General features: G+C 48.3%; 1 protein-coding gene across 4 annotated transcripts in view; it reads left to right on the top strand.

Moving 5' to 3' along the window:
* CABP1 (calcium binding protein 1) overlaps positions 1 to 20,859 on the top strand; it is a 26,656-nt gene extending 5,797 nt beyond the window's left edge. The window contains exons 1-7 of one of the 4 annotated variants that reach the window (XM_009330805.1): positions 7,032 to 7,076; positions 11,791 to 11,967; positions 15,652 to 15,682; positions 16,366 to 16,509; positions 17,789 to 17,898; positions 18,303 to 18,450; positions 20,238 to 20,263. In XM_009330805.1, coding sequence (XP_009329080.1) covers positions 7,032 to 7,076; positions 11,791 to 11,967; positions 15,652 to 15,682; positions 16,366 to 16,509; positions 17,789 to 17,898; positions 18,303 to 18,450; positions 20,238 to 20,263 — 681 coding nt within the window. Of the gene's footprint in view, positions 1 to 6,791; positions 7,077 to 11,790; positions 11,968 to 14,573; positions 14,908 to 15,651; positions 15,683 to 16,365; positions 16,510 to 17,788; positions 17,899 to 18,302; positions 18,451 to 20,237 lie in introns of those variants that run through there. The other 3 variants (XM_009330806.1, XM_009330809.1, XM_009330808.1) reach the window with 3 other exon arrangements.
* The last annotated feature ends 5,068 nt before the right edge of the window (positions 20,860 to 25,927 follow it).

Genomic DNA, 25,927 nt, shown 5'->3' with positions numbered 1-25,927 from the left:
GCTCCCCCTGGGCACCCCGGGCCTGCCCGTGCCGCCGGGGCTTGGCCTCTGCCCGGTCCCCGGGCCGCCCGGTGAGAGCCCCGTGGTTCCTGTGATGTAGGCGAGAGCCGGTCCGGGCGTCCCCCTCATTGCCTGGTGTGTATTCGCAGGGGTCTGGGTACCTGCGTGGGGCTTGTACAACCTCCTTGCTTCCATCCCTGCATGTGTTGGCACAGCCCATGTCCATGCATGTAGCCTGACATAAAAAGCCTTCGTATACGTCTTGTCTGTATACACACAGCCCGTACACGTGCAGCCTCTGCTAAGTCTTCTCTGTGGCTATGCAACCATCTCTGTACATGAGTATGCATTCCTGTGCTTAAAAACAATCGGCGTATGCGTACAGCCCTGCCTGCTGACACCCGCCATACCTTCCAAGGTACGTCTCATGTGTTTTCTATATGTAATGGACATAGACACAGAAAAACACTGTTCCACTTGAGCACATCCACTCAGCTCCCCTCTTGCTCAGCTTGGAGAAAAATTTATCATATTTATTGCTTGTAAAGAGCTTGAGGGTTGGGAGCCAGACATACAGAATCACTGAGGGGCAATGGATAAGCTTCCTGCCTGCAGTGGATCTGCCAGCAAACATTAATCTTTGTCAGTGATCTACTTTTTAAACAAACTGTTTTAAAAGGATATGGAAAGACATCAAAATAAAACCAAGCTAGAAGAACATTCATTAAATATTCTGTTCATGAAATATACAGCAGCATGATCTAATGCACCGAAATACACAAACCTTCTGATTAGATTCAGCTTATCTTTTGAGAGAAGAAAATCTTTCAATAATAAATTAATCGTCATTTAAATTAGTCCACTGTGCATTTCATCAACCTATACCGCCTTGATTTTTGTTTCGTACAGTATTGGGTTTGAACAAAGTGTCAGGGAAGAGTTTAGCTTTAGATGTAGTGGCTGGGCTGCAGGTTTGTCAGCTGAATTAGCTGTGTTTTTTTGTAGCATCGCAGCTTCAGTAACCATTTTTCCCTGATGAGTCCATGAGTGGTATTGATTTCCAATAACAAGCAGCTATATGGTGTGCATCCAGTAAAAGATGCCTAGCTAACTTTGGGCTCCCTTTCAATAATCCTCTGACATTCCTGTGACCTTAGAGAGCAACAGCAGTGCCCATGAACTTGAGTAATCCTCCAATTTCAATCAAATGCCCCACTTAGAAATAAAGACAAACAGCTGTCGTAGCTTGTATGGTCATATTTAGTTTTTTAGCAGCTTTCTGCACCAGCATAAGACCATGAACTCAATACTATGTATGAATGAAGTCATTAGCAATATTCTAATATTTCTTCCACCCGTTCCTCCCCTAGAGTACTTTGCACCTTGCAGCCATCTTTGGAAATAATATATAGCATTGCTTCATCCCACACAGATGAAATACATTCTCTGCGCTTTGAAGGAAGCAGGCAACTGTGTAATGTTGTGAGGCATCATGTCACAACGGTTGAAGGCAGGAAGTAGAAAACTGCCAGCAACACCCTGCGTTCTGCTGAAGTAACGCAAAAAGGGTTTAGGTAGTTTGTGACCAGCTGTGTTGAGATATAGGCAGAGATCTCATACTGGGATATGCAGTCTGATCCTTCTAAAGGTGCTGTCAGATCCTTACTCACAATACAAGTGAGGCAGACCTCAGTTTTATAGTGGTGTATATCATGTAATGCTGCAGGGTTGGTTTGGAGTATTTGGTTCATATTGGTTCCCGGGCCTCTGCTCACCTAATGATCAGCCATGCTTTCTGTAGCACTTCAGTGTGCCAGCCAAATACTGACCCCCTGTCCCTTTTACTTTGAAAGAGGTGAGGGAGCCAGGGCAGAATTAGCTGCTTTTGCAGTAGTCCCGGACAGACAGAGAGTGATTCACAATTCTCATATTCCTGAGCAAAGGGAAGGGACCGTGAAAGGTTTGTTTTAAACAATCTTTGTACTGCGTATACATGGCAAATTGTAACAGCAGCTTCTGGGCTGTCAAGCTTGTACTTGTCTTTTTGTAGCCCATTGATGATCTTGAAAGCAGAAAATATCCACAACACATTGTGCTCTGGCCAACACATCTCCTGTGCAGGGACTTGGAAGTTGGGCTAGTGCAAAATACGTGGACCAGATCTGCATGGAAGGTGTCAGGAGATGGCACATTCCCATATCTTTTCATCTAACACGGAATAAAGCTAGCTAATTACAGACAAAGCTGTTCTAAACTGAAGTTGGCGGTCCAGGCTTTGTTACCTTGAGAGGGATGGAAAATATCCTTGGTCTTTTTAATAACCTTTCTGTTGTTTGTGATTGAGTATGATCCAATTGCTCTAATGGAGGAGAATACGCACAGCATGAGTCAGCAACACTTTCTTCCTGGAACAGCTGACAGTAAAGAAAGTTCCCAAACTCTCTGCAGAAATATTCCTCCCCCCAGATGAGGATCTGGACTGCATCCACCAATACCTGCTGGTGCCTCCCCTTGAGATGGACCTGTACTTGTCTGACTGGAATATGGAACAATGCAAGGTTCATTTGAGGTTAGAAGACACAACTCGATGTGCAGCAAAAGCACTTGGGAACCTGACACAGGAGAAGAGAGGGAAGCCAGTCGCAGAAGTTCGGAGTGCCAGTGCATGTTCCAGCAGTCGGGAGCTTTGAAATGAGGCCCTTGACAGCACTGGCAATGGGAGGATGTTAACAATTCCAAATGCTTAGGCTCATCTGAGGTCACCCAGTAAACAAGACTGGGTTGTTTCTTGTAAAATACACATCTATAGCCACCAGCTAAAGGGTGGTTGGGAGCAGATTTGAAAGCTACTAATCAATATGTGCATTCTCCACTCTGTGATAGGAAAAAATAGACCAAAAATTCTTGCCCTGTTAGGATAAATTAAGTAAGGTGGTGTATTTTAAAATACTAAATCTTTGAAGCATGCAGTGGGCTCTTAGGTAAAACTATGGACTTCAGTGAAAAGATGCTAGGAATGAGTTTTCCCTGCTTTACTATATACTCCCCTCAGAGATTTACCCCCCTACCTACGGACATTGCCCTGTTGCAGTGTTCCTGTTGTGTTGAGAACAACTATCTGATACAATGTTCCAGCAAGTGAAAGACTCTGCACTGAAACGGGCCTGGCATCTGCACAGTCTCCCTATACAAATCCATACTTCCACTGGAAATTTTTGCCAAGCAAAGCTACAGTCTGATAAGCAATCCCAAGTTTTGGATTGACTTTTGTTCTTTCTGTTGTGGCTGTTGGGTATTTGCTGCCACTGTATAAAGTTTCTGGCAGCTACCAAGTGATTAGCTATGGTGGGATCCAACATTTTCTTATGGAATGAGCATTTCTGCCAAAGGTACTAGCCTGAAGCACAGCAGTGCTGCTTTTTAAAGAATCCAGACACATTAAACCACCTAAATCACTCCCTGTTCAATGCCAAGTCACCCAGCCTCTCCCTGCTCTGTGCTCAGGTCAGTCAATATGCCAAATGCTTCTTTCCCGTGAGCTGAGACCTCGCTCTGTGCCAAACCGCATCCACTGCTTTCCACCTTGGACCTCAGGGGAGAGGAAGGGATGCGGGCAGATAGGCAAGACTTGCATTTCACAAAGTTCCTACCGATTTTTAGAAAGTTTACAACAAAGCCCCAGACCTTAAAAGAACAGTGTGATTGCCACAAAGAACAGTGTGGGAAAACCAGTATACATGCATGTGCAGCCCTCCCACACGCATACTGACTACCCCAGATATAGGCATACCCACAGATCAGCACCTACACACAAATGTTTTTGACACACTTATTCTCAGCATCCTGTTCTCTTACAGCAGCCTCAGTTGGAGGAAGGGAGAAAATATGTTCCTTCTAACCTAATCTTCTAATGACCTTTCTGCCAACTCCACTTTCCTGCCTATCTCTAAGCTGCCCATGGTGGTGATGGGAACGAGATCCCAATGTAGAGAGTGATTTTCCTCCTCAGAGGTCAGCAGGGTCTGTCTGCTAGATTGTGATGTGCTGCCCAATTGCTCTTAAGAGATTCAGGGTAAATGAGGAGATAAGAAAATTGTTTACCATCATGTCTCCTGGGGCCCTTGCAGCTCTGCCAGAGTTCTTGCAGAGTCGAAGGACTGTGACTGTGCTGCAAACCTGGTGCAAGTGGGCTCCCATCGCCTCTTCCCTTCCTGGATTGCGAATTCCCTGCCAACAGGTCTCAGCCCTCTCACTCTGCCCTGCACATTTCCTACAGCTGCCTGCAACTGCAGGGAAGAAAAGCAGGAGAGCAGGCAAACGCGGCAGCATGCCACGGTGGCTGGCTCCGAATGCTCTGATACAAGCTAATATTTAGAGGGTGACCATCTCAACTTTTGTTGAGAGGTTTTTAGAGCTCTGTAAGACACACTCAACAGCTGTCTTCCAAAGCTGTCCCGTGACAGTCTGGGGGCTGTGATGGATTGTCCTGCCAGGAGACACCTGACTCCCTTGCTCCACTCCCTCTCTTGGGGAGGATGCTGGAGATGGGCACTTCTGAATTGCAGGGCGTTCCTGGCCTCCGTGCTGCCTGTCAAGGGGAGATTCATTAGCACCAAGGAGGCGATTTTCTCTCCTCTCTGCTCTGGAATTGGAGTCGTTTGTCTCAGGAAGGAGCCCAGGCGCCTCGCTCGCTGTGTTGGCAGCTTCTGCTCAAGGGAGACAAGCAGTTCGTCAATAAACAAGGAGCCTGGGGAATGGCTCCAGCTGACAGAGGACATTATTAATGACCGGCACTTTGGCTGAGGGTAGATCAGCCTCCCAATAGATGCTTTAAGAGGGGAAAGAGAAATAGAGCTAAAGATGGCAGCCTTGAGAGGAGCTGGGATTTTCGGCATCCTCCTGCAAAGTCCCCTGCTGAGAGGCCCAGGGCTGGCACAGCCCCCAAGGAGTGACTGTGTATTTCCCCAGCGTCAGGGGTCCTCAAACTGGGACAGCAGGAGACAGGCCCAGCTCAGGAACAGTTTTGCTTCTCAGTCCACCAGGGGTGGGCTCTGCTATGGAGGTCTTCCAGGCCAGAGCTTCCCCATCCCCTCTGTCCCTCTCTCAGTCTGCCCTGGGTTCAAGGGGTGTCTTCCAGTATCTGCTACCGCAGCTTCTTGCTTTGGAGGGCCTGTGGACCTTTTTGCAGCTCCTTCCCAGGCCATGCAGTGAAGAAGGTATTGAGGGGATCTAAGAGGAGGCTGTTCTACTGCCTTCACTCTTGGGCAGTGGTTTGTACAAGGAAGAGCAAGAAACACCATCCCACATGGCCGTGCACTTCTGGCTGCGGCTGGAACTAGAGAAGCTGTTGACTCTTGTCATAGTTGGGCTCCTAAACTCATCTCCTCAGGTGGAAGAAGCCTCTAAGCTCTAAAGCAGCTGTTGCTTCACCTTACAATCATACTTAATTTGCCACAGCACCATCAGGGTGGAAGCAGAGAAATCCCTGCTTTGTTGTGACATTGATAGTTCATCCTTCTCTGCCCTACAGCCCTAGAGCTGCCAGGAGAGTGAGTCCTTGTCTCCTGCACAAAAAAGCATGTGGTGCAAGTGCTCAGCCCATGGGTTAGGTCTTTGCAGAGCCTTTTGTTTGGAACCACACTTGCAAACAAAGTTGTAAAATCATTCAGATGAACACCTGAGTGTTCAACCAGCCTGCTGCATAAACAGGGTGTAGGATCAGTGTCATGTTGGTCTTCACAGTTCTTGAGGGAGATAGCTCTTCATGCCATGGGTTCTTATCACTGTGGAGCTGCAGCCGTGATGGCTTCATAGCTAAGGGTGCATTCTCTATCCTGTTCAGATCCTGTTGCCTGGGTGTGAGGGTGAGTTTTTTATGCAATTTAAATCTCTTTCCAGATTGAATGCTCTTATGCTCAGCCTGAAATCAGAGGAAAATGTACTGGGGACTCATCCCTTTTCTTTCAGAGATTATTCTGTTACCATAATAGGCCTAAAGTCCAGAGTTCAGAGCTGGCTCTAGGTTTAGGAGCTCCTTATTTATTCCAGGACTTGGGTTCTTGGAAATGGAATGGATGGATCCATTGTGTTGGCCCAAATTCTTTGCTTCACATTAGCCAGCCTGGGGCTGTTCAGGTTTAGGATTCAGGTGTGAGCCCATCTTTGGCAGACTTGTGCAGGTAAACCACCAGTTGATTTCTACTTGCAGAAAGCTGGAAAAACTTTACCACAAGACTGGCACAATGTCTCTCCCTTGTGGTTAAAAATTACGATCCTGGGGTTGAGAGTGTTGTAGTGTCCCTGGACCACTGCCTCCAGGCTTGCTTCCACCAAAGCAGAAAAAGAATGAGGGACTTTTAGGTCTGCTGGTATTTATAAGCTGAAACAGGTCCCACCCAGATAAATGGTCCATTTCTGCTCCGAAACAAGCTCTGGACTCTGCTCCAAGCCCCTAAGAGAATTGCCTTCTGGCCAGTCTAGGTCTCTGGTGACTGAAAAGCCGAGAGGAGTTAGAAAGGGGGTGGGTAGGGATGTGATGTTCAGAGGCTGTGTGGAGCCCAACTAGCTGGATTCACTGAACTCATCACTGAAATCACTTCTTGCGGTGCCTCTCTGTTTTAATTCTCCCTGAATCAGCCCTCTCCCATGAGTGAAACAATCTTGCCTGCAGATTGAGGGGGGTGGGAGGGATTTGAACAGTAATCTGATGTAGATTATACATCCGCCTCCCTCTCTCTCCCTTTCTCACTCTCTCTCTCTCCCTCTCTCTCCCTCTCTTTCTGTCTGTTTCTCTCCCCTCCCTCTCCTTCCTGCTTTATCTCTTCAAGAAAGTGAACATAAAGTAAAAACACGGAGAGAGAGAGGCAGAGAGAGAAAAAGCTCCCTGAAGAGGGAAGCCCCAGCAGCCAGTAGCTGTTTGGATTTGCCTGGCACTGCCTTTCTTGCTTTGCTCCCAAGGAATACCTTTAATGGGATCAATTGCTTCAGTTCCTTTATAACCAAGTCCACCGGAAAGGCAGACTCAACATATTATGGGCAACTGTGTGAAGTCTCCACTGAGAAACCTCTCAAAAAAGGTATGTTCCCCGATTCAAAGTGCGTTGTGCATTTCCAGCCCTGCTTCTTGGGATGGGTGACGTCACGGGCAGATGGGAACGGGAGGTGGGAGAAATGCAGAGATGTGTACGAAGGGTTCAGCTCTCTTCACCAGTCTTTTTTTGTAAGAGCTGCTCATGCAAGAGCAGCCGTTAGAGCCCGGGATGCTGGGTGCCACAGCATGTGTGTAAATAAACGTGTGCGTACGCATGCACATGAGTAGGCTTGTGTCCTGCTTCGTGTGCGTGTGTATAGCTGTCCTCTGGGTACATGCAAGGTTGTGCTTGTTGATGTGCACAGTATGCTGGCACACATCTTCTGTACAGGCATCTTAATGTGTGTGGATACGTGTGAGTTTGTGTGTGTGTGTGTGCATGTGCTTCAGTCGAGAAGTATCTGCATGAGTCTAGTCGTGTGTCATTTCTGTAGGGACATATATTCCTGAACATGTGAATGGGCATGTATCTGTATGTATTGCTGTTGGTGTGTCAGAATATGCACACCTAATGAGCCCATCTGAAGTATGTGTGTGTCCTTAGCTCTTTATGTCCCTACGTATGCATCCTGAGGTGCGTGAGCAGGCGTGCAATGTTTGTTGTGAGTGTACAGGGGGGGAATTTATGTGTGCCACACACATATCCCTGCTTGTATGGCACTCTGTGTGTGTATACCTGCTAGTGGATGTCCTCCAGAAGTCTGTATGTAACAACAGATGCATGTGTTGTTATGTATATCCATCCTTGCGTGTGCACACATCTAGTTTTGTTGGTATGTGTTTGGGTACAGAAGTGTGTTTTACTCTGTGATCTGTTTGTCCATGCCTCTGTTTGTGAGTGGATACACTGGGCCCCGGCTGTGTGTTTGTGCATCATGCCACACATCAGCACGGCCCATGCGTCTACATGCTGGACTTCATCTGCGAGCTGCCATGTGTATCTGTTAAGGCTTCAACCCACTGTCTGCTCTGTGCTGAGGTTTTACAGTGATCCCAGGATGAATTAGATTCAGGAACGATTCTGCTGTTAGGGACTAGATTGAAATGGGAATTACATGCCCCAGAAATATTTCTTGTTTGACTGAGGAAGGTCTTACAGCACTGTGTACCTGTCAGCTGCACGGTGCTCACTTAGCATTGCTGCAAATCTAATAACTCAGCAAAAAGCTATGCAATTCACTCCTCATAAATGAAAAAGTTATGCTAAGCATCCGAAGTATTGCAATGAGGAGCTACCTCTGTGGAGACCTTGCCAACAGTGAAGTGCCACTGCCATCAGGATGCTCCACCCAGGAGACCTTGCCACCTGGGAAAGCTCCTCTGGGAGGGAGCTGTTGGGGAGAGGACGTCCCTAGCAGGGAGTTTCTTCTGGCTGAGATTTGCCCCTTCTGTGTAGAAACACAGTTTGCTTGTTATCTCGGCTGCTACAAAGCCAGCAATGGCACAGTGCTGCTGCAGGGGAGCTGGGATACACAAGGAGGGCATTCATCACCAAGCAGTTAGGCAGTGCTGAGACCAGTCCCTAGGTCAGGGTGACCTTCAAGGAGAGGCAGAAGTAGTTGAGGTTTACCCAAATGTTGCACATATGACAAACCAGCTTGGTTACCTGTAGGTCACCTCCAACTTGCAATAAGAGTTGGCTGCAGCTGTGCTCAACATGATCAAGGTGATTGCAACTAAAGTCTGACATGTGGCCAGACTTCTTGAATCAAAATGGTTTCAAGAACTTATAAGCTCTGTGTCATCAGTCTTTTAGGTAATTTATGCTTTCATTCCTAAAAGCTGCTTCGAATAATGCACTTTGTGCCTAGTTAGAAGGCCTGGAATGGCAGGACTAAAGAGCGAAAGTTGCAAAGCTGAATTAGAGAATTTCTCAGACATCGCTCCAGCTAGCCATGAATTAAGGCCTCGGGTACTCATCCTGACAGGCTCTGGGGTTCTGCCGTTCTTTTGATCATGACACACATGATTAGAGTGGAGACTTTGCAGGTCAGTCTTAACATTGCACAACTTCACTTGGCTGTTTTATGATCCCGGTCTTTTTTCTCAGATTTTACCTTGGGCAAACTCATTTTGCTGAAACGGTAAAGAGGAGGGACTGTAGACACCGTGTGTCAAAGCTGCTCTTGGGTGACAGACTGATCTCTTGAATACATGATTTCAACCCGAAATTTGGGAGTCGCTCCCAGGCACTGGCTGGCTTGGTCTGGGACTGGCTGACATGGGGTACCTTGCCTGTTTTGGTGGCAATGCTCAGGCTTTGTCTCCACAATGTCCATTGTTGGCAGCTTCGCTTTCCCACTGTCACAGTGTCCCCCAGGTGATCCCAGCAGCCAGCCTGGCTGCCTTTCCCTCTGAGAGGCACTGCAGTCAGGATGAAGAGGCCCCTCTGGGCTTGCCGCTCTGCAAAGTCCCTCTGACATGCAGGCAGGAAAATGAAGTGAATCCTGTTGTGCTTCTGCTGTGCAGAAAGAGAAAGCTTTGGCATCCAGGTCCCTCGCTTTGCCACCCTTCACCATCACTACAGCCATCTCTAAATCAGCCCGGTCTCTTCCCTCTCCACAATCTGCTGGTCTCACACAGCCAAGGGCTGGACTCAGCCAGGAAGGGTAGTGTTCCTTTGCTCGGGGAAGGGACAGGGAAAGCCTGAGCTCCCCAGTCCTGTCCTTGCATTTTCCTTGTGCACACTGCTGTTTCCCCTGTAATGGGCGACTGATGTTGCTTTGCCCTGTACCCATATCACAGCTCCCTTTCTGGCTCTGTTGGAATGTAGGAGAAATGTGGTGGAGGGAACTTGTGGGTACACTTGCAGGAGAAACCTGGGGGGCTGCTGGCAGAGGGAACATCAAATGCCATAAATCCTGCCTGCAGCGGCAGAGTGGGGCAGGGATCCCCTGTCGGGGTCTTGCTAAGATGTGCACCTTGTTGTCCTGGCATTGCGTCGGGCTGTCTGGTCAGGATCCTTGGTGGCTCTTGGCAACTGTTTCGTCAAACTGGCAATCTCTATCCGAGCTGGAAAATAATGGGATGACTGTTCTGTGGTACTGCTCTGTGGCTTGGTAATAAACTCTATTGACTGGAAGGGTCAGCAAACAAGGATTAGGGGCTGTGGGGCCTTCGATCTTTCACGTGGCTTCGCTGGAATTAAGCACAGAACCAATGTGGGCTATTTTAAGTGATTCATATTATTTGGTATATTAAACTGAAAAATGTGCCAGGAAATAAAGCTGATAATTTTGAAAATACATTGCACAGATATCACGAAGCTGTGCAGTTCAACACAGATGCCTTGACATTTAGCTGAGCTAGTAATATGCCATTTGTGGACGGATGCTCATCTTTCAGGTTTTTAAGGACAAGTGTCCTACGTGTCAGATTTAATCAGAGACAGATTTCTTCCTCATCCATGACTGCAATGAAAATGCTTTTCTGCTTCATCATTTTCTTTCTCCGTGGCTTGCTTTTTGAGTTGTTTTTGTTTTGATGCTTGATATTCACATGACATTATACATGAGCAGATAGGTGTAAGACTGTGTACAAAAAATGTGAACTACAAACCATGTGTGCAATATAATAGCACATGGCAGACACAACAAGTAGATACAATAGACTCGGACAAGTGTGAATGGGGCGTGTGTATGTATCTGGTCTTTTAGCCTGAAAAAGCACCTCAGGCTTTAAGGAAAGGGTTAATAGAGACAATGACAATTGACAGAGCTTCTCTGATCACCCCTGGGAACACTGGCTGTAAAAGTAGAATCATTCCTGAAGAGGAATCTGATGTATGATTAATGTTTATTCTATAAAACCAAGGGTCCTGTGGGTTGTGCTGGCTTTTTATAGCTGCATGGGAATATCAGGATAAGAGTTTTCTTGCAGAGCCAGGGAAATGCATTTCTATAAAAGGAAAGCAGTGCCTCCTTATAAAATCCAGTGCTGGATTCTGGTCTGGAGCCCTAGCTTAGCAGGACGTGTGCACTTAGGAAAACGTGCAAATGCAAACAGACAAAAATGTTGTGCTCGTGCCTGATCTCCACTTTGGGGCTGGCAGTGATTAGAAGAGACCAGTGCAGTATATGCCTGAGACCCTGAGGATGGAACTAATTAGAAGTGGCACAGGGAGTGTGAGCCTGCAGTTGGCAGAGCCACCTGATGCTGTAAGCGGCCTTCTAATAATATTATAAAGCGTGTGATGCTGTGTTGCTGAAATGTAACGCGGAGCCTAACGCAGGGTCTTTGTGCAGGCTCTGCCTGGTCTGCTGGGGATGCCCTGGCCGACGTGGCTCTGCCAGCAGCTTCACCCTGGGCACAGGCTGGCACATGTACTGTTAGGTTGGGGCGTGCTCATCCTTTGCAGCTCATTCAAGGGATCGTTAACTCTGGGGCTGATAGTGGGAGTGTGGCCCTTTGGGCTGTGTCTGGGTAGATGTGAGCAGTGCTGAGAGTTTGATGTCGTTTCAAAGCAAAATTCTCCTGGTTGGTTGTACTTCTGTCAGCTTTTGAAAGTGAACTCCTGGACTTACTGCTTCTGTACAAATCCTAATAGACCAGTGGGGGGGACGCAGCATGGACCAGATGAAGGAAATTTAGCAATAATGTCTCTGCGAGGTGGTTCATAAAACTTCAGAAGAACGACTGGGCGAGATGGGGAGGTAACATCCTCTGTTGTGTTGTTTGCTTGCTGCTGGTTGGCTGGGAAGATCCGCCATGAGGAGAAGACGTGCTATAAGGCTGTCCAGACGAGCGAAGACGGGCCGTCGGCTTGCGAGTACCAGGGTCCGCTCATGGTGCTGGCCCAGAACTGCGCCGTCATGCACAACCTGCTGGGGCCAGCATGCATCTTCCTGAGGAAGGGCTTCGCAGAAAACAGGCAGCCTGTACGTAAGTTACACCCAGCCGGGCGAGACATGCACAAAGCCACGTGGACGTGAGCCGGGGATGCGGAGCTGCCCGCACGCTCCATCTGTGTGGAGCTCTGTAACCCCCAGCCCTGGGTCTCGAGCATCCCGGCTCCAGCTCCAAGTGCAAATACAATCACAGGCTAATGTCTAACCCGAAGGATGTGCAGAGATATCCCCGTGCATAAACACCAAGAAAGGAGGAATCTAAAAATGCAGCTATGGAAGATAGATCCAAGCCTACACTCAAGTAGGCATAATCATACGGACTCAGGAGAAGGACTTAGGACTTCAGGACTTACATAATCATATGGAGTCAGGAGGAGTCCAGTGTTCAAAGCTGTTATTCCAGCAAGACATCAACATCTCATTCCCAGAGGCTCAGATTAGCATTTAAGGCCTAAATAGCCACTTAAATGCAAATCAGGGCATCCATATTGGGAACAAGCCGTCCCACAGAGATGCCCATATTTGATACTGCTCCTATCAGCTCACAGTGAGCACGCTAGTACCAGCAGAAATAAGCATGCATCTGCCTCCTCACAGATACCCAAACGCAATCTCTTATACACTATCATACACAGCCCGACACTGCAGCAATCCCAGCCAAATAAACCAAAGAACATCAGTCTGTCCTCGTATTTGCAAATAGTGCCAGACTACCAAATGCTATTACCCATACACACACAAATAGCAAAACTACATACATCCATCCCCAGTCACACTTATTTGTAACTGTGTTCATATGCATCTAATGTATGCATTTATATACAAAAAATAAAAATATGTGTTTGTATGTAAATTCAAATGTATACACCTAGACATGTTAAACATACAGAAATACGCACCCCGGTATTGTATCTTTACAAGAAGTAAAACATATTTTTGCGCATAAACATTTGATTGCTACAATAACATGAATTTAAAGACATACACAAACATATTATTAACACACTTTTTATGGATACGTATGCGTGAATATGTGCACTGTCAAATATTCACCCAGTGCATCCCATGTTCTTCTGGTGAAACAAAGCTCACCCCAATTACCTGAGAGTCAGAGCTTTCTTGCCTCTGTAAGAAATCTCTGTCTTACTCGTGCGTTCATATGGTTATCTACAGCTGTGGGAGACACCTAGATCTTCATCTCTGAAACCTCTTCTTCAACCAACAACCCAAAAAAGAGTCATTATTTGTCGTTATTGATCAAATAGCTTTTCTTCTTCCTAACCTTCAGCCACTAAGTGATCACATATTCCTTGGTTCACTAAAACACAAAATGTAATATTCTTACACAAGCACACATGCACACATGCACAGAGCCACCAACATAGGTCCAGCTCCCTAGTGGAAGGCTCACAGCTGGACAGGTATCCATCCTGTTTAGGCCCTGGAAACTCACAGTGCCATAAGAAGTTTCCAGAACAGGATTAGTGATGTCTCTAACTACCCTGGTGTAGACTTATTCTGATAAACAGCATCTGATAAACAGCTTTACTTTTACTGACTCTCTAGACCAACAGGATTTATTGTGCATAGAACAGAAATAAATGAGGGTAAGACCATTACGTATAATGGACTCTCTGAGGGTCACCTCTGCTCATATCTAGGATCTAAACTCTCTGAACAGTTTTATTCCTCTTTCCATATGTTCTCCAAAAGCTTTAGAGTGATTCAGCCCATTTCTTCCCAAGCAATTTTCCTCCTTTATCGTTTTAGGGGATCTTCTTTCAAATTTAAAACAGAAAACCTCTTCATGACGTTAGTTATTGCTTGAGTCAGATTTTTGGAGGGACGTAAACCCTCCCCCTCCTTTTGCATTCGCAGTCTGTGGCTCTCTGGTGGTAGAATCGGCATGTGCAAAGATACGCACAGAGCCCTGCAAACGCAAATGCCTTGGTGTGCAAAATTAGAGCCGGTGCTGAATCCCCCATTTCTGACATGTTTCAGTCATGTTGGTTGCAACGTGGTCTTCAGTGAGTAAGGAGGAGAATGGTCTTGTGACGACTGCACTGGAGGAAGGCCCGAGTCCTACCCCAGCCACTCTCACAAGACAGCAGTTACCGCGGGTGAGTCACAGCACCCTTTGCACTGTGGTGGTTGTAATCATACCCCTGCATCTGCTGCCGTGCCGAGCCGGCTGTCGGCACACAGCAGTATCTCCAGGGACTAATGTTTGTGAACTCTGGAATGAGGTGCACAAGGTGTTGGTACTGATCATGGGTGGCTTTCATCTGCTATTTTGTCTAAGGCAGGAGGGCAATAATGCCTCCTGCATCCGGTCTAAGGAGTTTGAATTGTTTTATTACTTGGTGTTGATGAAAGCAGAACAAATGGGATGACATGTTTGAAAATACCGGGTCTGTGAAGGATGAAACGGCAGAGCCAGCGTGCTCCAACAGTTCCATCCAGCACAGAGATGCCTCTGGGAAGGTTATGAGTGGTAAGCTGGTAATTTTTCTGGCACAGCCCACTTTTGCACAGACGTAAACCAGTGTGTGTCCTAGTTTGCTATGCACTCTGAGCAGATGCCATTAGAGTTTCCAGAGGAGCCTGTAGTTAAATAGCAAAGGATCATCCTTCTCAAACTGATCAAGGGCACCATTTCCAGGGACATGTGGTGAAGCTGGAGGACACCTGGAAGGCAAGGAGAAACTCCCCACAGTTGAGGGGAAAAGCTGAGAGTGAGACGACAAAAGAGATCTCGTTTCTGTGTTTCCAAATTCTCAGATGTTTTGGATTTGCCTGGGAGCCATGAGAGGAATTAGAAAGGGCATTTAAGCCAGAAAGCAGTGCATTTCCATGCTCGTCTCTTCTTCCTGGTGCAGTGTTGGAATTTTCCTATACTCTTTTATATCCTCCCCCTTCTTCCAAGAAATTCAAATTGGATGTGTGAAGTTGCAGTGTTTCCTGAACATGGTGAATCCTTGTCCTGTTTTGTTTTTAGATGACCTTGATGATGTATATGTTGTGTGTCTGCCTTCATGCCTGGTTTCAGAACGCTTGTGTATGGAGTTGAGGCTGGGGGGAAGGGGGAAGTTCCTACCTTTTTGTGGGGACTGACTGTAGGAGATGGCATTGGGACATTGGCTGTAAGAGAGCTCGTGACTGTCACTGTCCTGCCAGAAGGACAGGGATCAAGCAGTGATCCAAGCAGACGATGGTATAGACCTGCTGGTTATAGGGACTGCTTCCAGCTGTTTTTATCTGGCTATGTCAGCGGGAGGTGCGGTAGGAAATACAATCAGAGCTCTAGAGGAGATCATAACTGCTGCAGGGACAGTCTCTGCTCCAGAACTTGGTGCTGGGGAATGATGTAGGAGCTTCACAAAGGTGGTCATAGTAGCATCAGGTGGGGAGGCCACACGTATTGCTGTGCTGGCCCAGGTCTCTTCTATTTTGAGGGAGCACCCGTCATCCCCCTGTCCAGCAGATGAGAGGGAGAGGGGCTTCCACAGAAAAGTGTGCAGGCTAACACCCCTCCCGTTGGGGAGGAGAGCTGGGAAGCCTTGCTAGGTAGATGGTATTAAACATGTCATCACCTTCTTGTTTCTTCTCTCACTTTCTGGCTTGTCCCAGAACTGTTTGCACCAACAAGTACTATTCTGAAACTATGTTTGTGGCAAGCAAACGGCTTTAACATAGTATGTTCTCTTTCTGCAGGATAGAGAACTGCGTCCAGAAGAAATTGAAGGTAAAATTTGTCACTCCTTCTGTGTCACCTTACTCCCTGCCCAGTGAAAACCTACTGGCTGGCCCTTTCAGGTTGGCCCCTGTGGGGTAAAATAATTTGGGGCAAATCAAGGGAGATGATTACTGGAATAATTCCTGGAAACCCGAGCAAAAGAAATAATATGTAAAACTGCAAGAGTGCTGACTGTGAAGGAATTTGCATCCATTCCAGCTTCTTCAGGGTGGGAGGATAAATAAAGTAATGGGATATTGGCTGTCAGGGAACTGCTGTCCACCCCAGCTCCCACAGAAAGTGTTGTAGAGCATGATACAACAGTATGGCTCCAGGGAAGCTGTTTACCTGCTAATCCCTACAGTGGGGGCTATATAATGCAGTACAGGGGTAAAAGTTGGGAAAACTTATTAGTTTCAGTTTCTTTAAGGAGTGCAATTTAGCAATGATCAGTTTGTGACACTTGTAGTCCAAGCAAGCTTTCCTGTAAGGAATGGGTCAGCAGTGCTGCTGATAGAAGAGCTTAACATTGCTGCAGTCATTGCCTCTTTGCAGGGCGATCTGCTGGGAAAATATGGAGTATCTTAGGGAGTCTGGCCTCATAAAGTGCTGCTGATTCTGGGGAGGTTTCTTGGAAAAGGTATTTCAAGCCGTCACTGACAATATTGTTCTTTTTGGTTCCACTCCCACAGAATTAAGAGAAGCCTTCAAGGAGTTTGATAAAGACAAGGATGGGTTTATTAACTGCAGGGACCTGGGGAACTGCATGCGAACCATGGGCTACATGCCTACTGAGATGGAGCTAATAGAGCTCTCCCAGCAGATCAACATGAACCGTGAGTAATATCCTACCTAGCTGTACCTCCCTGTTGTTGCTGTGTCTTGCATCATTGCCTCGGGCTCTCTCAGTCTCCTGCTGTCTCTTTTCCTTTGGATTTCCCCCCCTCTTTTCGTTCTCATTTTCATGCCCTATCATCTCTCCTGTTTGCTTGTGGTCCCTAGAAGTTGATGCCTTTGTTTCTTGCTTGTCAAAGGGACTGTGTGGACTGTGCTATATGGGAACAGTGAGTGAAAGGGTTGTCCTTTGTGCTTATGCTGTTACGTATAAAACTGCCCTTGATGTGGGCTGTTAGACATCGGTGCACAGGTTGTGGGCGTTGTCATATTGAAGCTGTTGTCAGATGGTGTCAGACTGAAGAAAGAGCCTGGGAAGATGGAGATGCTTTGGTCAGATGGGTGATGGATGGGCTGTTCACTCTGCGGTGGTTGTTTGTGGATCTGCTGTGTGCCTGGGGATGGGCTGCGAGTGAGCTGTGCTGGCAGTGTCAGATGGGGGCATCTGCTGGAGTCATGGAAAAATGTGACAAACGTGTCCAATTCACTGTAACTGTGTTTGTGCCCCTTGTCTTTCACCATCATTTTTTGTCACCTCTTGTCTGTGGCAGTGCAGGGTATTACCCTCAGCCAGGTGGGAAAAAGGGTATTTAGTGCATGTTATTTCTGACACATGATGATGTAAAAAGGACAAGTTACTTGGTCAAGGGAAGGAAAACAGTTGTGGCATATGCAACCAGTCACACACAAAAGCAGCTGATAACCCTGGCACACAAGCGCTTAGGAATTTGAGGGTGTTACTGCCAGCTTTCAGATAGGGGACAAACAAGAAAAAGGACTAATACGATGAATAAACAGTTGGACATACATTAGCCACTGCTAATGGAACAAGATTCCACCACTGCTGCAGGGCACTGCCCAGGCCATGCAGGAACATCATGCTGTGCCCTTGCCGTACCCTTTGGCACAGGCGCAGCAGAGGGTTGCTATAAGCACTAGAATGATCAAGCCTCTAATACCTAGTACGTGATGCCATAAGGATGTGACAGTCCCTGGCAGCCTAGGATGGAATAGCTTGGGCTCATTCCGCCTAGCCCACAATCCAGAAAATATAAAGACAGTGTAAAACCACCTCTGCTTTTCCTCCCACTGTCCTGCGCATTCTGTGCTTTGCTTCCTGGAGAACCAAGCCCTCTCTGGGGCACACAGAAGTGCAAAGTGAGTGCTGGGCTTGGCTAACGTATGGAGTTCTTAACACACGATCTTTCGTCTTGTCCCAAGTGGGTGGCCATGTGGATTTTGAAGATTTTGTTGAGCTGATGGGACCAAAGCTGCTAGCAGAAACTGCAGACATGATTGGTGTAAAAGAGCTCCGTGATGCCTTCAGAGAGGTGAGTGCTCCCTACCGCGTGCCCCCCAGAGAGGTGAGCAACAGGAGACAGGAAAGAGAGAAGACCCACTGGGGAAGAGGAGGAGGAGAGAGCAGCACAGTGGAAGACAGAGAAAGAGCCAAGCCAGGCATGAAACAAGGGAGGAGCAGAGAAAGTCACTAAGATAAGGGAACCTTTGAGGCAAGGAAGAGGAAAGCTGATGCAGACACAGGAGTTATGAGGGGTTTCTGAGGAGAAAAGACAGACTGGATCCAAAAGGCACCCAAAGGAGGAAAAGGAGGGACACAAAAGGAATGCAGGAAAAATAGGGCACTCAGGAGCAGGACAATACAAAATCCAACCCAGAGCAAGATCCATTTCCATTAACTGTACTTCCCCTGCTGGTATTTTTCATGTACTTGCAGTTTGACACCAATGGTGATGGGGAGATCAGCACCAGTGAGCTGCGAGAAGCCATGAAGAAGCTTCTAGGGCAGCAGGTGGGCCATCGGGATATTGAAGAGATCATCCGGGACGTGGATCTGAATGGAGATGGGCGTGTTGATTTTGAAGGTGAGAAGGGATGAACACTCCCTGTCCATCTGCTCTGGCGTGAGTCAGAGTTTCAGCTCAGAGGCGGAAGCAGAAGGGAAGATTTGCATGCTCAGGGCCCAGGTATCTGAAGTATGGAGAAAAAATCAAACAAGATTTTTTTTTCCTAGTCAGCTGAGGAGAATGGAGAACATTGGCCCACACATGAAATTCCTCAGCTGAAGTGTTCATTTGTGTACCATCTCTTGCTGCATCTCAGTTTCAATTGGGTCTCCATAACTCTAGCATGGTAAGAGAGATGCCCTGTCACAGAGAAGCAGGTTCTGGTGCACACATGCTGCGCCAGCCTTCTTTTTATGGGGCATTTTCCTTTCTGTTAAATCTATTGCAAGAGCTGTGAGGAGGCTGGATTGGTTTGGAGAATGCATTGCACCTTCCATTTCCTCTGGCTCACCTTGTTATCTGGGTTTATAGAGAATTTGTTTCTGTGCCTTTATGCCAGAAGATGGTCGTGTGCCAGATGTGCTCACTAAGACTGCAGATATCTGATCTAGAGGTGTCATGTGAAATCCTAGAGAGAATTCATTTCTTCTCCCACTTTTCATGCCAGAAGGACTTGGAAAAATAAGAGTGGTTAGGCTACTATCCTAGCCCTTAGCCATGGCAGGAGCAATATTAATAGAGCTCAGGGTTTCTGGCAAGGGAAGCAGTCGATATCAGACAGCTAAGCGGATATAAGAGCTGGAAGGTGTGAGAGCATGGCAGGCTGCTTGTTTTCCTAGTGCAAATCCAGATGTCCCTTTGCAGTAAGGGTGAAGCACAGGAACTACAGAATTAAAATAAAATTTTTTGGCTCAGAGGCATTTCTGAGTCTCCTACGTGACAAGGACTCTCAGTCCTCAGGGTTACTGAAGCTTCTGAGGGCTTTGAAAATGCTAAAAACCTGGAAGTGTCTCCGTAGAAAGTATCTGGTAGCTGCAGTTGTTCTAATGCACTGGCTGATTACATGACAGTAGCTCTCCTTGTTTCCCGCAGCTAAATTATGTTAGACAGCTAAAATACATGCAATGCTATCCCAGTATCATTTTCTCTGCGAGTTACTGCTTTAGTTGTCAAAGGACAGCTCCATCAACGGAAAAGGAGAAGTCAAGGGGGTAATTTCCACTGCCCTCCTCTTTGCGGAGTTATTAGTTCCTTGGCAATTCAAGTGCAGAATGAAAACCCATTTATATTTGATGGCATTTACACTCAATTTCAACAATTGTAATTGACTTCACAAGCTGCAGGGTGGTGAAGAGAGAGATCCAGGGTATCCTTACAGTTAACCTGTATCTTTAAAAACAAGAAGTCCATCAAAGTAAACTTTTTTCTACAAAATGCTGGTACCTACCAAAACACTAGTGTTTTCCCACACTGGTGTCTCTGTGAAGTGGCAACCTTACTAAGAAATCATACTGTGTTCCCAAGACTATAAATCAAGGTTCCCTGAAGTTACAGTGAAGGGAGACAACACTTGCAGTAGCATCTTACAAGGGGTTGCTTGTGCAAACAAGACTGTACACTGGCTGGGAAGGAGTCCAAGGCAGTGAATTTTCCTGCTAGTGGGATCATATCACCGTATGTAATGCAAGGATTAAAGCCCATTTTGTGTGAGCTCTCCAGGGCCAGCCATGGAGTGGCACAGACCTGCTGGCAGTGTGTGGACTCTCGGTTTCACCCTGGCTGCATGCTATCTCCAGGGAATGAGAGCTGGGTTGGGGACCATGGATGCCTTCTGCTTCAGGGCTGTCTTTTCTTGTTGATTGCAGAGTTTGTTCGCATGATGTCCCGTTGAAGATTATTCTCAGCTAAAGAAGAATCAGCACCTTAGAGAGGGCAGAAGAGGACCTAGATGGAGCATCTAGCCCCGATGTTCCCACACGAAGGTTTATCGGCTGGCTGCAATTGGGACATTGCAAAACGACCTGCTGCTCCTCCCTCATGGTGGTCCCCATGCCCCTCCACCCTTTCACACTGTGAAAGACTTGCAACTTCCTACAACTGGAACCATTCCTTGGAGATGATTGCAGGAAACTGCAGAGCCAGGACTTGCCATGATGCTTTCATGGGATATTTGCAACTTTAGACTCCTCCTCCCCAGCTTTATTCTCCCACCAGCTGCTGCAAAGCAAGAGCAGGAGAAATCCTCTTGGCTTGGTGGATGAGAGCAAAGCCATTGGGACTGGTGGCAGCCTCAGGGCGTGCTCTGCACTTCTTGGTTTCCCTTGGTGAACCGTGTCTGTGTTTGCTGTCTGTGTGTGTGTGTTTGTCTGTGTGGGGTTATTTATGCTTCCTCGGCACATATTCGCATCTCCTGTGGTTATGTTTACCAAGAGTAAATTCAAATACATGTCTTGCGGGGGGAAAGCGATAAATATGCACGCTAAAATGATGTGGAGCCTGGACGTCCCTGTGAGAGGTGGTGGCTGCGCTGGGGGAGAAAGGCTGTGGCAGATGCACAGCGTGGCATCTGCATCAGAGTCCAGAGGCAAGCCCTTGCTGCAGGAAGGGATATCACTGCCGGCCACTAAGCCTGTGGCAGGGCTCTGCCCTCCCTCCTGCTGTCCTCATGGCGAAGGGGCCTGGAGATGCCTCTTGGTGAGAGGAGGGTCTCCACCTCTGCATCCCCCTGGCTTGCAAGGGGGCAGGTGAGAGCCCCTGTGGCGGTGTGGCAGGGAGCAATGGGAGAAAGGGCACAGAGGGGAGCTGGGCGGGAGTGGGATAGGCAGCAATAGCCAACCCCCCCCTTTTTAGACCATTTCAAACACAACTGTGAGCATATGCACAGTGAGGGCCGTGCTGCGGGAGCTGAGCTGTAACACCGTTGGTGCCAGGAATTGGCCGGGAGCCTCCTTGTGTGGCAGTGGCCTGCTCTCCAGCTTGTTCACACTCAAAAATGCTGCATGTGTCTGCAGCGGTGACAACAGTAGCCTCCAGGCCCTACCAGCTGCTTCCAGACACATCAGATGCTCATCCTCCTTCCCCTTTCCCCAAGATGCTCCTGACCTCCTGCCCCCTTCCCCTGCTCTGCCAGACCTACAGTTGTCCCCTTTCTCTATGCAGAGGCTCAGTCACAAGTTGCCAGGACTAATTTCTGCTTGGCTTCAAAGGGCATCATCATTGCTGTGTGTTTCTCAGTGTGACTGGGAGCTGTTTTCCTCTCAGTTGCCCCCTTACTCCAACTGGGAGGTTAGGGACCCATATCCTCCTGCTTCCTCCATCTCAAATCTTTCACTTCCCAGGTTCCCTTTCAAATTCTCAGGGTCCATAAATCCATGTCCCAAAGGAGGATTTTCTCTTCCGCTTTCCTGTTGCTGTGCCAACCAGCATAGCCGCAGCGATGGCTGATATCCCAGCAATGGAAAAAACTACATTTCTCCTTATATTTGTGTGTGTGTGTGTGTTTACTCGTGTTTGCACAGGCGTGTGCACTGGGAAAGGTTTGTGTGTGCGCACGTAAAAGCAGGGAGTGCAGATAGGTACCTGGGAGTGCAGCAGTAGAAGAGTTTGTTTGCAAGTGGGTGTATGCAAACTATGTGTGTGTATCTAGGGAGCTGGTCCAGTCTTAGAAATGTGGGTGTGAGCGAAGAAATTGGAAAATGGATATTTACAGATCTCCATATTTACTGGTACAGCAGCTGCATTGTGCTTAGGAAATGAGGGTGATAAACTGAACAGAGTCCAGAGTCCTGGTAAGTTATATATGTACCTAGGATAATACTGGGGAGAGAGCCGTGCAGGCTTGTGTCTGCCATAGGGAGTGTTTGTACACAAACGTGCTTCACTTACAGTGGAGCCCATTGAGGAAGAAGCGTGCGTGTGTATGCAGAGCAAGAGGACAGCTGCGCTGCTTGCCTGTATGCAGCAGAGTGACTGTGCCTGCCCACAGGGACCAGTGAAGGCTCGGGGCACGCGTCTTGTGCCGTAGCCAGCATTCACAAGCCTGACGGACAGTCAGTGGCAACAGGCACAGTGCCTGCCGCTGCCTGCTCCTTCCCGGGTCCTGCACCAAGCAGCCGCATTTTTTGCCCGCAGCGGCAGATGGCAGGACACGGTCTTAATTTATCTAAAATTGTAAACCCATTTCTAGAGGCTGCACTGATCCACAGCGCAGCACCGTGGTGGCTGGGGATGTTCTCTGTGAACTACTGCCATTTTCATTTAGGCAGGTCCCTGTGTTTGTACCATGCCAGAGCTGTGTTTGTCTTGCCAAGAAATGCAGGGACACCGGTCCTAGGGGAAGGGTGCCCGCAGGACACCTTTGTGTCATTGCAGAGGCAGTCCTGGAGCCACAGCTACTTCTGAGGAAAGTTGGGTTTCTGCCAAATGATCTGTAGCTCTTTTCTGCCAGGTCTCACCATGATACAGTGAACAGGTCAGACAGGGCAGGTCTCCAAAGCATTATTTTTTTTTTCCCTTCCAGCAGAAGCTCTTGCTGCAAGCCTGGTTTTACTTGCACAACAAACCCCAAATAATCCCAGGGAGTTTTCCTATTTTCTTGTGCAGACAGGGTCAGAGATTAAAGCTCCAATCTAAATAATCTAATTCCAGAGATAATCCTTTTGCTCTTATCTCCAGTCTGGTACCAAGGAAGCTTCCAAATAGCTCCACATGGCAAGGCAGAGCCGGTCCCCTCTGGACACCTGAGCCCTGTAGCCCCATGTGGTTCGGAAGCCGGCCCAGGCAGTGGGCCTGGCTCACGTTGACTTCTTAGATGTCTTGTTAGCCATGAGATCTGCTTCTGACCCACACGTCTCCATTGCTCTTTTTGGACATCCCAAATCCCGATTCCTTTTTCCTGCAGGAAATGGCTAATACCCAAACCACATGCCCCACACCGTTCGTGAATGATCGGGGCTGTAGACCAGGCAGGACTGATTCAAGACTGACAGTAATTTTGGCACAGCTGGCAGGGGACAGGGAGACATCAAGGGATTGAGAAGACAACCCTGAGCCTTTCACTTGTAGGTTACTGGTGTAAATCCAGCCTGCATCAAGGGACTGATGGCTCAGTGGATTAGTAACAGGATACAGAGCCTTTGACATCTGGGGCACAAGCTGGCATCAAGTTGTTGGTGACCGCAAGTAATGATTCAGGGGCAGCAGTGTAGGACATCACGGACACAGGCCATCACAGCACGTCTGCCATCCTCTGCCAGCGGCCGTGGCCAGACCGTGAGCTCTGGCCAGGGTGAATGCTCTTCCTGCACCTAGATGAGCACAGCCACTATCCCTCCTCACTTGCTGCTGCTCAGTTAATCCCTCTTGCTTCATGACAGGCTGCTGATTCTTGGGAAATACTCATCCAGGCTAGTTATTAGAAGATGCTCTGACTGGGGAGGCAGAGGAGGTATCGCAATGCTCAGCGCCTTGCCCTCTAAAAAGGCCGAGTCCTCGGACGGAGGGTAAAGAGAGGGGTTTTCCCCCCTGTCCAAGGAGGGGAACTCTTCCTTTTCAAGGAAACTCTTCTCTTTTCAAAGAAGAGTTGCTGATATTTTGTTGTGGCATGTGCAGGAGCCCTGGGAGCCCTCAACAGGGACCCCAGGTTTGGCACAGCCACGAAAACCCCTGGTGACACTCCCAAGGCAGGGGATGAGCTGGGTTAGTTCCCAGCTGCCCTTGTAAACATCTGGGGCCAAAGAGGCCCCTTCAGCTGAGGGACCTGTCTTGATCATACCTAGATGTTAGCTAGCAAATCTCTTCATGTCTGAATTCCTGCTCATGGGCACGTTTGGTCTGGGCTGAGCAGTTTGATGCTGGGTTTGTAATGAAGCCCTAGTCACTGGCCCCTATGCCCACTGAGGCAGCGGAGGTCCCGCCATGAGCCTCACACTCCCCAGCTCACCAAGAGGCACAACAAGGTTTCAGCCAAGCTCTGCCCAGCCAGTGCTTGGGCCCCCACTGCCATTTTGTGCATGTATGTGAGACCTGCGAGGGCCCTGCTGACCCGGGGGCCAACGGGGCCAGTCGCCTCAGGCCACTTGGGTCACGCAAGGGGCTGTGTGTGGCCCTCGGCAGGACCTTTGCTGCCCTGGTGGGTCTCAGGACTGGAAATACGAGGATTCGCACCCATGGACACTGCTGTTCGTAACCTCAACCCTGCCGTCTCCTCAGCCCGCTGATGATTCACACCATCCCTCTTCTCACTTCACTTTTGCAGCTCATGGCAGTAACCTGGTGACACACAAAGCGTTTACGTGCTTTGAAGTTGCACTCTTGACCCAAGCACATCGCAGTTTAAGCTGAGAAATCTTGAGACATTAGGGAGGATCATCTGTAATGAGTACAAATGAGTTCTAACGAGGCCTCCCTCGGCCTCACCAACCGGACAGCATTGTTCTGGCCACGGCTGCTTGCACTCCTTTGCTAACTGAACTTGGGGGACACCCAACAGGTCACAAACACAGCAGGGATACGGGAGATTAGTCTGGATTTGATCAGATGCTGCCAGGGCTGGGGTCTGTAATGCTGAGATGATTTGCCAGGAACCAGTGTGAGGTGACTTAATCTGGAGAGGTGCTAAGCATGTGTGTTTTACACTGCTGTTCTGGATGTGGTTTCCTAAGCCACCTTGCAGTTTCAAGAACCCCTTCCTGGCAGCAGTGCTGGCATGGGAACACAGCAGTGCCATGTCTGCCCCTGGCCCAGTTACACCACGAGCCTGAGAGCCAACGTGACAGCAGCAAGGACGTGCTCTGGGGCCCACTCTGACCTGGGCAGAGCAAGTTAGGGAGCACCGGGTGGGTGGTTCCTCTCCCCTCACCAAACGGACTTCACTTCTCCAAGGCTGTGTCCTGTTAAGAGGCCTCCGAGGTACATTACAAAAGCAACAAGCCCATTTAATTCACAATCTGCAGCTCTAAGTCTTTATTTCTAAAGGCAAATGCATTGTGGAAGACCCAAATTAATAAACTGTTATTGGGACTTAGGAGCAGCCGCTGCTAATGCAGTTGGTGGCCAAAGTGCAGACGCGAGGCTTGGCTGGCATCTGAAGCTTTGGGGAACACCAAGATCAGACAGAAGGGCAAACACGGCGGCAAACATTAAGTTATTTGCTCCCCCCACCCTGTAGTGAGTGAGTTTCATCCAATCTCCATCTGTGATGTCTCACTCCAGCCCTCCCAAGACCTCATCAAGGTCCTCCAGAAACAGTATCTTACATTCTCCTGTAAAATGCAACACAGGGAGAAAAAACACTGGCAATGTAATGGTTAGCTCCCCCACCTTCCTCTTTCACTGGCTGTTCTACTTTTCAAGCAGATGACTGTGGTCCAAAGTGGTTGCACGCCACCCAGCTGTCTCACTCCTTACCGGGCGGGCCGGTCGCTGCCTTTTCCCGTACTCCATGGCAAGGACGAACCAGCGTGTTTCGCTGAGGCAGAGAATCGGTATTGGAAGTTGCTGTTCAGAGTACAGCGGACACGAAACTACCGGGATGTAACGAGGGGCCGCCCCCGAC

Source organism: Pygoscelis adeliae, unplaced genomic scaffold, assembly GCF_000699105.1.
Source record: "Pygoscelis adeliae isolate BGI_AS28 unplaced genomic scaffold, ASM69910v1 Scaffold358, whole genome shotgun sequence".
NCBI lineage: Eukaryota > Metazoa > Chordata > Aves > Sphenisciformes > Spheniscidae > Pygoscelis > Pygoscelis adeliae.
Note: the sequence above shows the minus strand (reverse complement) of the source record. Positions and strands in the feature narration are given on the sequence as shown.